The sequence below is a fragment of the Hypanus sabinus genome, chromosome 3 (genome assembly GCF_030144855.1).
Source record: "Hypanus sabinus isolate sHypSab1 chromosome 3, sHypSab1.hap1, whole genome shotgun sequence".
In the NCBI taxonomy this organism is placed as follows: Eukaryota; Metazoa; Chordata; class Chondrichthyes; order Myliobatiformes; family Dasyatidae; genus Hypanus; species Hypanus sabinus.
Window position 1 is genome coordinate 6,196,876 of NC_082708.1, and position 16,462 is coordinate 6,213,337.

At 49.8% G+C, this 16,462-nt stretch overlaps 1 protein-coding gene across 1 annotated transcript in view; it reads left to right on the top strand.

The window, feature by feature from the left end:
• Positions 1-6,376, top strand: part of LOC132391013 (START domain-containing protein 10-like) — a 63,486-nt gene extending 57,110 nt beyond the window's left edge. Inside the window, exon 6 of the mRNA XM_059963615.1 lies at positions 1,514-6,376. Within this exon, the coding sequence (XP_059819598.1) occupies positions 1,514-1,741 (228 nt within the window). The 3' untranslated portion in view covers positions 1,742-6,376. The remainder of the gene's footprint in view (positions 1-1,513) is intronic.
• The last annotated feature ends 10,086 nt before the right edge of the window (positions 6,377-16,462 follow it).

The window sequence follows — 16,462 nt, forward strand, 5'->3', positions numbered from 1 at the left end:
GGGGTTTCAGTGGGTGGGGAGAGTGTCTGTGGGCTGTGGGAGGGGTTTCAGTGGGTGGGGAGAGTCGGTGACGGGGAGAGAGTCTGTGAGCTGTGGGAGGGGTTTCAGTGAGTGGGGAGAGTCGGTGACGGGGAGAGAGTCTGTGGGCTGTGGGAGGGGTTTCAGTGGGTGGGGAGAGTCGGTAATGGGGAGAGAGTCTGTGGGCTGTGGGAGGGGTTTCAGTGAGCGGGGAGAGTCGGTGAGGGGGGAGAGAGTCCGTGGGCTGTGGGAGGGGTTTCAGTGGGTGGGGAGAGTCGGTGACGGGGGAGAGTCTGTGGGCTGTGGGAGGGGTTTTAGTGTGGGGAGAGTCGGTGATGGGGAGAGTCCGTGGGCTGTGGGAGGGGTTTCAGTGGGTGGGGAGAGAGTCCGTGGGCTGTGGGAGGGGTTTCAGTGGGTGGGGAGAGTCGGTAATGGGGAGAGAGTCTGTGGGCTGTGGGAGGGGTTTCAGTGAGTGGGGAGAGTCGGTGATGGGGGAGAGTCCGTGGGCTGAGGGAGGTGTTTCAGTGGGTGGGGAGAGTGTCCGTGGGCTGAGGGAGGGGTTTCAGTGGGTGGGGAGAGTGTCCGTGGGCTGAGGGAGGGGTTTCAGTGGGTGGGGAGAGTGTCTGTGGGCTGTGGGAGGGGTTTCACTGTGCGGGGAGAGTCGGTGAGGGGGGAGAGAGTCCGTGGGCTGAGGGAGGGGTTTCAGTGGGTGGGGAGAGTGTCCGTGGGCTGAGGGAGGGGTTTCAGTGGGTGGGGAGAGTGTCTGTGGGCTGTGGGAGGGGTTTCAGTGAGCGGGGAGAGTCGGTGAGGGGGGAGAGAGTCCGTGGGCTGTGGGAGGGGTTTCAGTGGGTGGGGAGAGAGTCCGTGGGCTGTGGGAGGAGTTTCAGTGGGTGGGGAGAGTCGGTGACGGGGGAGAGTCTGTGGGCTGTGGGAGGTGTTTTAGTGTGGGGAGAGTCGGTGATAGGGAGAGTCCGTGGGCTGTGGGAGGGGTTTCAGTGGGTGGGGAGAGAGTCCGTGGGCTGTGGGAGGGGTTTTAGTGAGTGGGGAGAGTCGGTGACGGGGAGAGAGTCCGTGGGCTGTGGGAGGGGTTTCAGTGAGCGGGGAGAGTCGGTGACGGGGGAGAGTCTGTGGGCTGTGGGAGGGGTTTTAGTGTGGGGAGAGTCGGTGATGGGGAGAGTCCGTGGGCTGTGGGAGGGGTTTCAGTGGGTGGGGAGAGAGTCCGTGGGCTGTGGGAGGAGTTTCAGTGGGTGGGGAGAGTCGGTGACGGGGGAGAGTCTGTGGGCTGTGGGAGGGGTTTTAGTGAGTGGGGAGAGTCGGTGACGGGGAGAGAGTCCGTGGGCTGTGGAAGGGGTTTCAGTGAGCGGGGAGAGTCGGTGAGGGGGGAGAATTTGTGATGGAGGCTGTTGCACTTCTGTGTTGAGTTCTGTGTCGATGTGTGACCAGAGCTGTGATGTGATGTTTAACTCGAGTTCCCTATTTCCTCTCTGGGACTCAGGCCATGAAGAAGATCTACAAAGCCTGCCTAAAATATCCTGAATGGAAAGAGAAGCACAACCCATCCTTCAAGCCCTGGGTTCATCCGGAACAGAGCAACCTGCCCACCATCGCCCTCTCGGACCTCTCCATCCAGCACGCCGATTCCCTAGAAAACATTGACGAGAGTGGCATCCTCCAGGCCAAGGACGAGAAGGCGGTCAGCAGCGATGAGGACAGTCTGAACTGAGGAGGGAGGGGTCCGTGGAACCAGCCAGGTCAATGAGACCCCACCTGGGCATGATTCAGAGAAAAGTGCGGTTACCGTTTCCATCAGACCACGCGATGTAGGGGCAGAGTTGGGCCGTTTGGCCCATCGAGTGCTCTGCTATTCCATCATGTTTGATTTATTATCCCTCTCAAACCCCATTCCCCTGTTCCCTCCCTGAAACCTCTGATGCCCTGACTACTCTGTTTTAAATATACCGCATGACTTCGCCTCCGCAGCATCTGTGGCAATGAATTCCACAGATTCACCAGCCTCTGGCTAAAACAAATTCCTCCTTATTTCTGTTCTCAATGGATGCCCGTCTATTCTGAAGCTGTGCCGTCTGGTCCTAGACTATGCCAATATAGGAAACATCCTCTCCACATCCACTCTATCTAAGCCTTTCAATATCTGATAGGTTTCAATAAGATCCCCCCTCATTCTCCTAAACTCCAGTGAGTACAGACCCAGAGCCATCAAACACACCTCGCACGTTAACCGTTTCATTCCCGGGATCTATCTCGTGAACTTCAGGGAGGTTGTGTCTGGTTGCCTGGGTGGTGACGGGGAGCGGATGTGTTTAACACTGTTGATTGATTCTCCTTGTCTCTTTAAGTCAATCCTGAGTCTGTTTTTACTGGAATGAGCAGGCGGCCAGTCACCTTGCAGACGTGCAGCGCCTCCCTGAACCTGTCTTGGATCCTTCTTCCCCCCTCCACCCGCACCTTAGAGCAGAGAACAGGCCCTTCAGCATGCAATCTGTACCAAACCCAATGTCAAATGAAACCAAATCCCTTCTGCCTGTACATGCTCCACAACCCCCATTCCCTGCACACTCATGTGTGATCACTCAGGTGGAGCATGATGTTCTCCTAAGGGGTTGTCCATTGGTGGGTTCTCAGGGGCGGTAGAGTCTGATCTGGGTTCCATATGTTCTGGTTCAGTGTGGCCGTGTAAGTGGTGTCTGTGGGTGGTGGTTGGGTCTTTAATGGTTCAGCCTCTCCTTCTGCAGCTGCCGCTTGTTCTCATGTGCACAGATTTCCTCCAGGTGTGCACTCCATTGAGTGCAAAGTCTTCCCAGTTTTCAGATGTACCGTTGAAATTCTTCAGGCTGATTTTGATGATATCTTTGAAGGATTTCTTTAGTCTATTTAACACCTCTATGGTGTCTGCTCCCACCACCCAGATTCCAGGCCCCCACCACTCTCTGTGTAAAACAACTTGTCCCCCACATCTCCTTTGAACTTACCTCTTCTCATCTTAAATGCTTGTCCTTCAGTATTTGCAATATCCACTCTGATCAATGCCTTGGGTAATCTTACAAACTTCTGTCAGAGCTCTCCTCAGTCTCTGCTGCTCCAGAGAACACAACTCAAGTTTGCTTAACCTCTTGTTGTAAGCTCATACCCTCTAATCTGGGCAGCTTCCTTGTAAGATCATAAGATATAGGAGCAAATTTAGATCCATTGGGTATGCTCTGCCATTTCATCATGGCTGATCCATTTTCCCTCACACCCAATCTCCTGACTTCTCCCTGTGTACTTTCTAGACTGACTAATCGAGAATCTATCAACTTCTGCCTTAAACATCCCCAGTGGCTTGGCCTCCACAGGTGGCTTTGGCAAATACTTTCACAGAACCACCACTCCTTGGCTAAAGAAATCCTCCTCATTTCCGTCCTAGAAGGACACCCGTCTATTCTGAAGCTTTCCCCTCTGGTCTTAAACCTCTCCCACCATCCTCTCCACATCCACTTTATCAAGGCCTTTCGCTATTCGATGGGTTTCAATGAGGCCACCCCTCACTCTTCTGAATTCCAGTGACTACAAGCCCAAAGCCATCAAATACTCTTCATATGACAAGCCATTCAATCACAGAGTCATTTTTGTGAACCCCCTCCAATGTCAGCACATCCTTTCTTGGATAAGGGGCCCCAACCTCTCCAAGCCCTTTACACTCAATACTCTGTGTAAAGGAATGGAGAGGGCCTGTAGAGGGTTTAACTGAGTCAGGGGTTAAATATTTCAAAGATTAAGATTGGCTTTAGTTGTAACAGAAAAGTAGAGTGAAATGGGTCCTTTGTGGCAACAACCAGCATGGTCCGAAACTGTGCTGTGGGCAGCCCACAATGTCACCCGGCATTCTGGTGCCAACACAGCATACCCACAACTTCCTAACCCTTACTAATCCGTGTGCTTTTGGAATCCAGAAACCCGGGGGAAACCCATGTGGTCTTGGGGAGAACATACAAACTCCTTCCAGATGGCAGGAGGAACTGAATCCTGGTTGCTGGCACTGTAAAGCACCACACCACCCTGTCTCTGCTCTTTGTGTAAAGGTTCCCTTTAAACCTCCTTCCTCTCAACTTAAAACCCTGCTCCCTGCCCTGGGAAACAGATCCTGGCCTTCGATCTTATCCCTGCCTCTCATTCTCCTCCATCAAATCACCTCGGTCTCTGTCACGCCAGAGAAAACAGAACCAGCCCCGCTTGCTCAATCCCTCCAATCCAGACCACGTCTCTCTGAGTCTTTCCTGCACCCTCTCTCGCTTAATCACACCCATCCTACAACGTCACCACCAGATCCAGACACAAGGGCAACCCAACCAACATTTTAGAGCCATGGAGTTCAACTGCACAGAAACAAGCCCTTTGGCCCATCTAGTCCATGCTGAACTAGCCCCATCAACCTGGACCACAGCCATCCACACCCCTCCCATCCATGTACTTATCCGAACTTCTCTGCAATGTTCCACACTCGCACCACCCTCTGAGCGAAGGCGTTTCCCCTCAGGTTCTCCTTTCACTCATAACCCTTGACCTCTAGTTCTGGTCTCACCTAAACTAGTTCAGTGGAAGAAAGCCTGCTTGCATTTACCCTATCTTTGTCCCTCATAATTTTGCGTGCCTCTATCAAGTCTCCCCTCATTCTCCAGGGAATAAGTTGTTAACTGTCACAGTGCTCTGGCAATATTGGAACCCAAGTGCGGACGAAAAACAGTCTGTGATGTAGAGATGACAGCCAGAGTTTATTCATAATGATTCCAACAGAATGGTGGTGGTTCGGCTGAGCAACTGTGAGAGAAGTAACATTCTCAAAACTAGGACCCCGCGATTAGTGCTAATCCATCATCCACTTAAATACTACAACTAACACTGAATCCCCCAACCTTTCACATAAACTTCACATGATTAAACAGGAAGCACCAGCAGAGTGAGCTGCCCAAGAAAAACACAAGGAAGTCTAAATGATTAATGACTCTTGTTGGGTAACCAATTCAGGTGCTCTGAAAAATCCCGGAGCCCAACACTCTCTGGCCTGAAGAGCTCATTGCACCTTTCCCCACATCTCAGGTTCACAGGTCCCAGTAACAACCTTGTAAGTTTTCTCTGGACTCTTTCAATCTTATTGAAGGTGGGTAGGTACCTGAACTGAACACAATACTCGAAATTAGGCCTCACTAATGTCTTATACAATTGCAACATAGCATCCCAACTCCTGTACTCTGATTTATGAAGGCCAATGTGCCAAAAAGTCCTGATGAACCTACCTTTATGTTCATTCATTGTGTGCCGTCTTGCATGATGCAGGCAATTGTCGTCTTTCCATGGCTCTTGGCAGATGTTTCTACAGAACTGGTTTGTCATTGCCGCCTTCTGGGCAGTGACTTTACAAGACGGGTGACCCTGGCCAGTACCAATACTTCCAGAGATTGTCTGCCTGGTGTCAGTGGTCACATAACCAGGACTTGTGATCTGCACCAGTTTCTCATACGACCATCCACCACCAGCTCCCATGGCTTCACGTGACCCTGATCGGGGGGGGGGGGGGGGGCGGGGGTTAAGCAGGTGCTACATCTCGCCCAAGGGTGACCTGCAGGCTAGCGGAGGGAAGGAGCGCCTTACACCTCCTTTGGTAGTGATGTACCTCCAACCCCGTGACTCTTTATGATCCTAACCTATTCAAACTTTCCCTAAAACTCAGGTCCTCAAACCCCAGCAACATCCTTGTACCTTTTCTCTGTACTCTTTCAATCATATTTTGTACTTCTGTAACTTGATGTCCAAATTTTTTGATATTATTTCCAATGGTAGTGTAAGCCGTTAACTGCGTGTCCTGCTAACTTGTTGCTGCTGTGACGTTGCAACGAAGGGATGACGTCAGGTTTTGTTCGGACTCCTGCATCTCCCGACGAAGTGGGTGACACTGAAACACAACCGCGAGGTCACGGGTTAAGGGGGAAATGTTTCAGGGGAACTCGATGGGGGGTCTCCTTCACTCCGAAAGTGGTGAGTGTGCAATGAGCTGCCAGCAGAAGTGGTGGTTGTGCGTTCAATTTCAAAATTTAAGATAAATTTGGATATGGAGGGCTATGGTCTGGGTGCAGGTCAATGGGACCAGCCAGCTTAATAGGTATGGACTAGATGGGCTGAAGGGCTGCTCTCTGTGCTGTAGTGTTCTATGACTCTGTGACTAACCTTACGTCTGGATCTCCTGAGTGCTCGATCTTTATCTCATCACGATACATTAAGCCCGGACTGCCATGTTTTATATATATATGTAGATAGTTACAGAAAGGAGAATTACAAAATAAAAGAGTGCTGAACTACTTCTCAACCAGAATGAATAATGATGTGATTTTGTGCTCTCTTAAGCATTGTCATTGTGTCTGTCCCCACCACTTCCCCTTGGAACCGGTTCCAGGCCCCAAACACTCTCCTTGTAAATGAAAAAGTGCTTGCCTCGCAAGTTCCTTTTAAACTTTTCCCTTCTCTCCTTTAACTCATGCTGTCCGGTTTTTGAGATTCCACCGGTGGGGGGCGGGGGAGAAAAGATTCAGCTACTCTGACTATGGGCATCGCCTCTCCACCACTCCACAGAAAGCATGCAACACCGCACACAGTTCAACTTTTCAGCCGACAATGCTGTGCTGATCTCTAAAATCAATCTAACCCTCCCTTCCCACATAGCCCTCCATTTCTCTTTAATCCGTGTGCCTATGAGTCTCTCAAACGTCCCTAGTGTTTGAAACGAGAGAGCAGATTGGGAGCTCGGGTTGTTGTGTGCTTGTTGGGTTGTTCACTGAGCTTGGAGGTCGGTCGCAAGCTTCTCATCGCGAGTTGATGACGCCACCCCAACTGGCGACCAAACAACCCTACAAATATGTCCCTAGTGCATCTGGTTCTACCAGCACCCCGGCAGGCTGTTCTGCACACTTCCTACTCTCTGCGTAAAAAAAGACAAACTTAGCTCTGACATCCCAGTTTGTATTTCCAACCTCCCCTCATAGATCCTACCTGGAGTCCTGGCGAATCTCTTCTCGGAGTTCAACCTGAGATTCATTTTCTTGCAGGCATTTACCTAAGAACAAAGAAATTCAAAAGAATCAGTGAAAAAAGCTACAAAGACTGGCAAACCAATGTGCAAAAGAAGACAAACTGTAAATACAACCCAAACAAGCAAATAAATGACCCAAGCACACGAGCTGCAGAGTTCCTGAAAGTGAGGACATGGGTTGTGGAATCAGCTCATTATTGTGGAGAGTGAAGTTATCCACCTTGGTTCAGGAGCCTAATGGTTGAAGGGTAATAACTGTTCCTGAACCTGGTGGTGTGGGACCTGATGCTCCTGTGCCTCCTTCCCGATGGCAGCAACGAGGAGAGAGCGCGGCCTGGCTGGTGAGGGAATTAATGATGGATGGTGCCTTCATGTAAATGTGATCAGTGGTGGTGGGAGAGGGGGCTTTTCCTGTGATAGGCTGGGCTGTTCCACCACTTTCTGATCTTTCCCTTCTTTGGCATTGGTGTTTCCGTATCAGGTTTTGGAAAGAGTCAGGATACTCTGCACCATGCATCTATAGAAGTTTGTCAAAGTTTTAGATAGTATGCGGAATCCATGCACATTTCTAAGAAAGTAGTTTCTCCGAAACCACCATGTCCTTCCTGTAAGAATGGAGCAATCAGAACTTCACATAGTTTTCTAACTGTGGCCAAACCAAAGCAGTGACAACTGTGATATGAACTCCCATTGTTTATTCTCAACATCCCCAGCAAATGTGCCTTTTCTGCCATCTGGTGACTTACATTGGCACTTTGAGGGGGAGGTAGAAGAGGATATCTTTCAAAGACAATGCCTCAAGAAGGCGGCATCCATCACTATGGACCCTCACCATACAAGACATGCCCTCTCCTCATTAATATCTTCCAAAGATCTTCATTTCTCACATTGGAGAGTTCTGTGGGTTCCCGAGAGTGATTCTGTCTGGAGTTCAGCCAACCATTGGTGATGTCACTCATGGCAGTAAGGTCAAGGGGAGGTTCTAGACAAAGAGTGATCTAGAGTAACACACAACGTGCTTGTGGTACCGCCATGATGAGGCGAAACATCGGTTGGAGGAGCAACATCTCATATACTGTCTGGGTAGTCTCCAGCCCCTTGGTATGAACTTTGAATTCTCCAACTTTAGTTAATTCCTTCCCTCTCGCTTCCCCCATCCCACCTTCTCTCTGTCTCCTCTTCTAGCTGCCTATCACCTCTCTCATGACTCTGCCTTCTTCTACTACCCATAGTGCTTTCCCCTTAGATTCCTTCTTCACCTCTCCTCCCCCACCCCTTGATCTTTCCTCTGATTGGTTTTCCACCCACCCTCCCCCCCACCTTCTTTATAGGACCCATGCGCCCTCCTTCCTTAGTCCTGATGAAGGGTCTCGGCCCGAAACGTTGACTGCTCCTTTCAACTGATGCTGCCCAACCTGCTGAGTTCATCCAGCTTGTTTGTACGTCTTGATTTGACCACAGCATCTGCAGTGCACTTTGTGTTTGCTTGTGGAACTCACCGGGTCAAGGAGCATCTTTGGAAATGAATAACCAGTTGACATTTTAGGCTGAGACCCTTCATCAGGACTGGAAAGGAAGGGGGAAGATGCCAGAATATAAGGGTGGGGGGAGTGGACTACCTGGAAGGTGATAGGTGAAGCCAGATGGGTGGGAAAGGTAAAGGGCTGGAGAGGAAGGAATCTTACTGGAGAGGAGGAGGGGCTCCGGGGTGAGGTGAGGAGGCAAGAGGCCAGAGTAGGGGATAGAAGAGGAGGAAAGGGGGAGGGGAAATAGTTTAAGGAGAAATCGATGTTCATGCCATCAGGTTGGAGGCTACCCAGATGGAATATGAGGTGTTGCTCCTCCAACCTGAGAGTGACTTCATCATGACAAATGAGGCCGTGGACCAACATGTCGGGATGGGGATGAGGATAGAATTAAAATGGTTGGTCACTGGGAAATTCCATTTTTGGTGGACGGAGCAGAGGTGCCCGACAAGCCGGTCCCCCAACAGGTCTGACCAATGGAGAGGAGGCTGCGTCGAGAGCACCGGACAAGAGGAACTCTATCCCTGTTAAGGTGGCGGGAAGATGGGGTGACCATGGATACCCTGGAAGTGGAGAAGATGCAGGTGAGGACAGCATCAATGGTGGGGAAAGGGAAACCCTGTTCTTTAAAGAAGGAAGATATCACTAGTGTCAAGGGGAAAAAAGCCAGATCTTGCGCACAGATGCAGCGGAGAAGGAACTGAGAAAAGGGACTGGCATTTTTACAGGAGACAGGGTGGGAATCAGCAGCTTTATTAAAGATGTCGACAGACAGTTTGTCTCCAGAGATGGAGACAGACAGACTGAAAAGGGGGAGAGGTGTCGGAAATGGACCAAGTGAATTCAAGGGCAGGGTGGAAGTTGGAGGCAAAGTTGATGAAATTGACAAACTCAGCACTGATGTGTGAAACAGCACTGCCCCTCCCCCCCCCCAGTTTCACCTATGACCTTGAGCTTCTTCCTCCCCTCCTCCCACCTTCTAACTCTGACTCCTCATCCAGTCCTGCCGGAGGGTCTCGCCCCAAAACATCGACTGTACTCTTTTCCATGGATGCTGCCCAGTCTAATGAGTTCCTCCAGCATTTTGTGTGTGTTGCTTGGATTTCCAGCGTCTGTGGAAATCTCTTGTGAGTGATTTGCTTACTTCCCCCAACTTCTCCTGATGCACCAGTGACTGACTTACGGGAGCAAACAAACTCTACCGGTGTAGTAGAAAATTGGAGGGAAATTTTCATTTTAGAGACAGTCCAGAGAGGTGATTTTTGAAGAGGAGGTGTGAGGTAGAAGAGGAGGATTCTGATCCTAGGCCTACAGACAATTCTGATAAGGTTAATGATGAAGAATTACAACCTTCAGAGTCATTTCACTGAAATAGTGCAACAGCAGGCACAAAAATGCCTATCTTTACAATGAATGGTGTTTATCAATAGGTTTTACATGGACTGGTATTCCAAATTGTGCCCAGTGGTATTCCATTGTGCCTAGTCTGTGGCAAACAACAAGCACAGGTTTCGCATGCTAGGCCTGTATTTGAGCCTGATCATGTCACTTAGTAATGAAATGTTTTTTCAAAGTCTTGTATAAAATTGTGTCTTAGGCTATATTTTATTCATATTGCTTTGGCTTATGGCTTTTAGTAACTTTACCATTCAACATTGTCAATAAATTTTCATTTTGTAGATAGCATTAATTAAAATCAATTTACAACCTTTACTTAAATTAAATCTACCGAGCCTACCATTAGAAAAATTAATCCCATTTTGGCTTAAGCCAATTATTTTACAGGTTTATTATGTTTTCCTTATGAGTTTTTAAAATTTATGAAAGGGAAAGAAATAGATTAATTTCAAGAAAGGTAAGCTAATCTTAAGTATCTTTTCAAGAAAGATTAGCTAAAATTCATTCTCTATTCAATAGAGGATTGACAATACTTTTTGGATTTTTATATCTATAACTTACTGATCACACTAACTGTGAGCTATAGGTGTAATAATTTTTATGCAGAGGTTCCCTGAGACCTGAAAATTATTTCAAGGGTTCCTCCAGGGCAAAAGGTTTGAGGGAGACTGGTATAAGGACTGGACATCCCCTCCTCTCCCCCCACCTTTCAAATCTACTCCTCAGCTTTCTTTCTCCAGTCCTGCCGAAGGGTTTCAGCCCGAAATATTGACTGTACTCTTTTCCATAGGTGTTGCCTGGCCTGCTGAGTTCCTCCAGCATTTTGTGTGTGTTGCTTGGACCTCCAGCATCTGCAGGTTTTCTCTTGTCCAAGGTGAAAGTAAGGCGGTCAGGGCCAGAGAACTGACAGTTGTCGAGATTGATACTGTGTGAGTTGTCACGGAAGTACATTGGTGGGAAGGGACTGAGCCAAAGAGGATACAATGGAGTTGGGCTATGCAGACACAAGTTCAGTGGGGCAGGAGTAGGCAGAGACAGTGGGTCAAACACAGTCAGATTTGTGGATCTTGGGTAGGGGGGGGGTAGAAACAAGCAGTACATGGTAAGGGAACTATGAATTTGGTGGCTGTGGATGGGAGATCTCCAGGCTTGATGAGGTCAGTGATAGTTGGAGTGGGGTCCTCTTTGAGGGGTAGGTTTGAGGAGCTGTCTCAGAATTGCCACCTGGCCTCAGCAAGGTAGAGGGCATTTCCACCACACTGCAACAGCCCCCTCTGTTGATAGTGAGTTTGAGATTGGTGCGGGGAGAGTAGAGGGCATTTCCACCACACTGCAACAGCCCCCTCTGTTGATAGTGAGTTTGAGATGCGGGGAGAGTAGAGGGCATTTCCACCACACTGCAACAGCCCCCTCTGTTGATAGTGAGTTTGAGATGCGGGGAGAGTAGAGGGCAATTCCGCCACACTATAACAGCACCCTCTGTTGATAGTGAGTTTGAGATGCGGGGAGAGTAGAGGGCAATTCCGCCACACTATAACAGCACCCTCTGTTGATAGTGAGTTTGAGATGCGGGGAGAGTAGAGGGCATTTCCGCCACACTACAACAGCACCCTCTGTTGATAGTGAGTTTGAGATGCAGGGAGAGTAGAGGGCAATTCCGCCACACTATAACAGCACCCTCTGTTGATAGTGAGTTTGAGATGCGGGGAGAGTAGAGGGCATTTCCGCCACACTACAACAGCACCCTCTGTTGATAGTGAGTTTGAGATGCGGGGAGAGTAGAGGGCAATTCCGCCACACTACCGCAGCACCCTCTGTTGATAGTGAGTTTGAGATGCGGGGAGAGTAGGGGGCATTTCCTCCACACTACAACAGCCCCCCTGTGCTGTGGGTTTGAGATTGGTGCGGAGACAGTAGAGGGCAGTGCGTTCAGAGAGGTTAAGTTTCAAGGAGGAGTTTTTATAAATCAAGTCCACCTGTACATTCAGTGAGGTGGACCTCATTGTATACACAAAGTACACTGCAGATGCTGTGGTCAAATCAAGACATACAAAAAAGCTGGATGAACTCAGCAGGTCTTCTTGACTAAGGGTTTCGACCCGAAACGTTGACTGCTCCTTTCAACGGATGCTGCCCGACCTGCTGAGTTCATTCAGCTTTTCTGTACGACCTCATTGTATACAGTTTATGATTATTTGCACTATTGTTTTGTTTGCTTTTAATTCTGTACAGAGAGAGCTCAGGGAAACCGGCATCAAATTCCCTGTATGTGTCCCCATACTTGGTGATAATAAAGAATTCTGATTCTAAGAGAGGAGTACTGGAGTTGAGCTGGTTGATGTCTTGTTGACAATTGGAGATGAAAAGATTCAGAGCAGGTGGAGAACCAGAGTGAAGTGTCCAAGAAGAAGAGGAGGGTTGGAGACAGGGGAAGGGGTCATTGGTGTGGGGTGGGGGGGGGGGGTATCATGCCAAAGAAGTGGGCCCAGAGACAGAGGCAGTGGAAGAAGAGCTCAGTGCCGTGGCGGGTGCGTAATTCACTGAGGTGTGGGCACAGGGGGGCAAAGGTGAGGTCCTTACTGAGGACAGAGCGATCTGCCTCAGAGAGGGGAAGGCTGAAGACAGGGCAGGGATTGGAACTGGGAGAAGAGTTAGTGGCATTAGAAGAGGGGAAGGCCTCTGAGGGCCCAAGAGGTGACAGGGAAGCTGACATACCCTGGGGTTGGAGAACGGTGGTAGGGAAGGGGCCCAGTGGCAGCGAGGAAGGTCTCAGCCTGGAGGTGGCGGAGCTGAGCTGTGGGCTCGAGCCAGAGCTGGAGGCCGTGTAATTTGCAGGCTGAAGTCATCTGTAGTAGTTGTAGCCGGAGTTGGCAGTGATTGTATCCTCAGTCTGGAGGCTTCCACAGCCGTCGGAACCAGAGTTGGAATTAGCGGGATCCACAGACTGAATCCACCCGGGATCGCTGGAGCCGGAGTTGGCGATGATGGTATCCATGGTTTAGTGGTGCCCAGGGCAATCAGAATCAGGGTTGGAGGCTATGGGATCCATGGTCTGGGGGCGTCCAACAGATCTGAGGTCCGCGTGGGAGGCAGCAGGGACTACCGTCCAGAGGGGTCCAGCGCCATCGGAACTGGAGCTGGAGACTGACAATCTTCTGATCCTTCCCAGGTGTGAGGAAGGCAAAGAACTGGCGGTTGAAGGTGTGGATCTGGCGGAAGATGAAGTGTCAGAGAGATTCATGGCGGGTGGAAGAGAGAGAGGCCCGGAGCTGTGGCAAGTGACCGAGACAGGACTCGCAGGGCAGAGAAGGTGTCAAATAGAATTCAGAGGGAGAAGTAGCCAATCAAAGGGTTCAAACTGGGAGGCCTGAAAATGAAACTGGAAGCCATGTTGGTACAAGATGGCAGTGAAGACAAGGTCCCAGGAAGGATATGTGACTGTGGTAGCGAGTCTGGGTGAGGACATGGTCAAAGAGTTAGAGGAGGGCAGCAGAGATGTCAGAGGGGGAGCTGTGAGAGAGGGTCTCGCTGAACTCCCAGTGAAGAGAAGATTTTAACTTCTTCAGGGAAGGCATCCCTCAAAGAGACCTCGCAATGGAGCAGCAAATCATAAAACAGAAGGTGGTCTGCAGTTGTTGGAAATCCAGAGCAACACATACAAAATGGTGGCGGAACTCAGCAAGTCAGGCAGCGTCTATGAAGAGAAATGAACACTCGATATTTCGGGCCGAGACCCTTCATCAGGACTGGAAAGGAAGGGGGAAGATGCCAGAATAAGAAGATGGAGGGAGGGGAAGGAGGATAGCTAGAAGGTGATAGCTGAAGCCAGTTGAGTGGGAAAGGTAAAGAGCTGGAGAAGGAGGAATCTGATAGGAGATGAGAGTGGGCTACAGGAGGAAGGGAAGAGGAAAGTGATAGGCAGGTGAGGAGAGGAGTGGCCATGTAAAACATGTGAAGGAAAAATCGATGTTCATGCCATCAGGTTGGAGGCTAACCAGATGGAATATCCATGGCCTCCTACAACCTGAGAGAAGCCTCATTGTGGCAGTAGAGGAGGCCATAAGTGGACATGTCGGAATGGGATTGGAGATAGGAATTACAATGTTTGGCCACTAAGAAATTCCACTTTCGGCAGACTGAACGGAGGTTCTTGACAAAGTGGTCCCCTAATTTATGTCAGAGCTCAACAATGTAGAGGAGGCCCTATCAGGAGCTCCAGATACAATAAGGTAATCCAAACAAGACCTCAGTGGTGGAGGTGGCGGAAGATGATGACACACCTCAATGATAGTGAAGGTGGAGGACGGCTGCAGCAGTGAGGATCCCCGGTCATCTTGCGTTCCGTGCCTCTGGACCCTGACTCCGATCAGTTAAGAACTGTGCAGTGGCTACCATGAATCAGCTTTCCCACGTTAAACTAACACCCTAAAATCCCCTGGTGAGGAGAGCACAGGTGTTCTCAATGAAAGCAATCCAGCCAAACACCTCAGATTAAGTGCCATGCTGAAGTGGCAGCGTCCAGAAGCCCCCAGTCTTGAGCAGAATGTGTGGGTCGCAGATCAGCCTCGACAACCTTCTGAGCATCCATGCAGGCAACATGGGGCAGGGGTTGCCACCCTGGTGTTGGTCCACAGCATTAAAAACCTCTGCCTTAGGAGAACATCATACTCACACTATGAGGACAGGACACACTCAACATTTTAGGAACAGATTCTTCCCCTCTGCCATCAGATTTCTGAACAGTTCATGAACTCAGTCTCGACAAACTACCTGTCGGGCGTACCCACGTCCGAACCCCTCTACACCCGTGCACTGAGCGGCCAGCCATGTAGTAAATCAGCTTATTAACCGTGAAGCAGAGTACAGCACGGGAACAGGCCCTTTGGCCCACCATTTTTGTGCTGAACATGACCCCAAATTAAATTAATCCCTTCTGTCTGCACATGATCCGTTACCGGCATATTCATGTGACTGTGTAATAGCTGTTTAAACGCCTCTGTCCTTTCTGCTTCTGCTCCACGTTTAGGAAACCCAAGTGTCAGACAGAACATAAAGCATAGAACCATGACATTGTGCTTTTTAATCCCCTGTTAACCCTTTCATCACACGTACACACTCCATTTTTGCATCATCCGTGTGCCTATCTAAGATAAATGTTCCGAATATCTGCTTTTATTGCCATCCTGGCAACGTGTCCCATGCTCCCACCACCCTCTACGTAAAAATACCTCCCTCTGTCATCCCCCTCATAGTTTCCTCTGATCACCTCTTGTACTAGCCATTTCTACCCTGGGGAAAAGTCTCTGGCTATCCACTATCTATGCCTCTAATCATGTTATATACCTCGAGCAAGTCACCTCTCATTTTCCTTCGCTCTGAAGAGAAAAGCCCGAGCTCAGTCAGCCGATCCTCATAAGCCATGCTCTCTAATCCAGGCAGATCCCCTCTGCAACCGCCCTGAAGTTTCCACATCCGTTCTATAATACAGCGACCAGAAATGAGCACAATACTCCAGATGTGACCTAATCAGGGTTTTACCGAGCTGTAACATTATCTCTTGGCTCTTGAACTCAACCCCATGACTGTTGAAGGGCAACAAACCATAACGACCCCATCAGCCTCAGCTGGTTGTGGAGTCTGGTTCAGGAACCGCATATTCTGGTGCAGTGTGGACCACGAGTAAGTTCCGATGAAGATTTCTTGGCCGAAAGAGTCAACTGTTCATTCTCACCCATTGACCTACTGCACTCCTCGAGCACATTGTTTGTGTCTATCTAGATTTCCATCACCTGCAGTGAGTGGTGCCTGTGGTTAGTGGTTGGATCTTCTGGTTGTTCACTCTCTTGTTTTGCAGCTGCACATCTTCTTGGCGGAACAGCGGAGGTTGCTCTCGTGTACCGCAGTCCCTCTTTGAACAGATTTGCTCCAGGTGTAGCTATTGTGTGCAATCTCTTCCCAGTTTTTAGATGTTACGTTGGATTCCTTAAGGCTGATTTTGATGTTATCTTTGAAACGTTTCTTTCGTCCAGCAGGGGTTCGCTGACCTTCTGTCAACTGGTAGTCACCTTCAGTATCGTTACGAGCTGTGTCGTATGAGGTGGGTGATCAGGGTCTCTCCATGGCCATGATTGCTCTTGGCAAATTTATCCACGGAAGTGGTTTGCCACTACTTTCTTCTAGGCCGTGTCTTTACGAGACGGGTGACTCCAGCCATTGTCAACACTCTTCAGAGATTGTCTGCCTGGGGTCAGTGGTCACGTAAACAGGACTTGTGACATGCACCAGCTGCTCTCGTGGCTTCACGTGATCCTGATCGGGGGTGGGGGGGGGGTAAGCAGGTGCTACACCTTGCCCAAGTGTGACCTGCAGGCTCACGGAGGGAAGGAGCTCCTTACACCTCCTTTGGTGGAGACATATCTCCACCCCACCACCCGCTGGGATT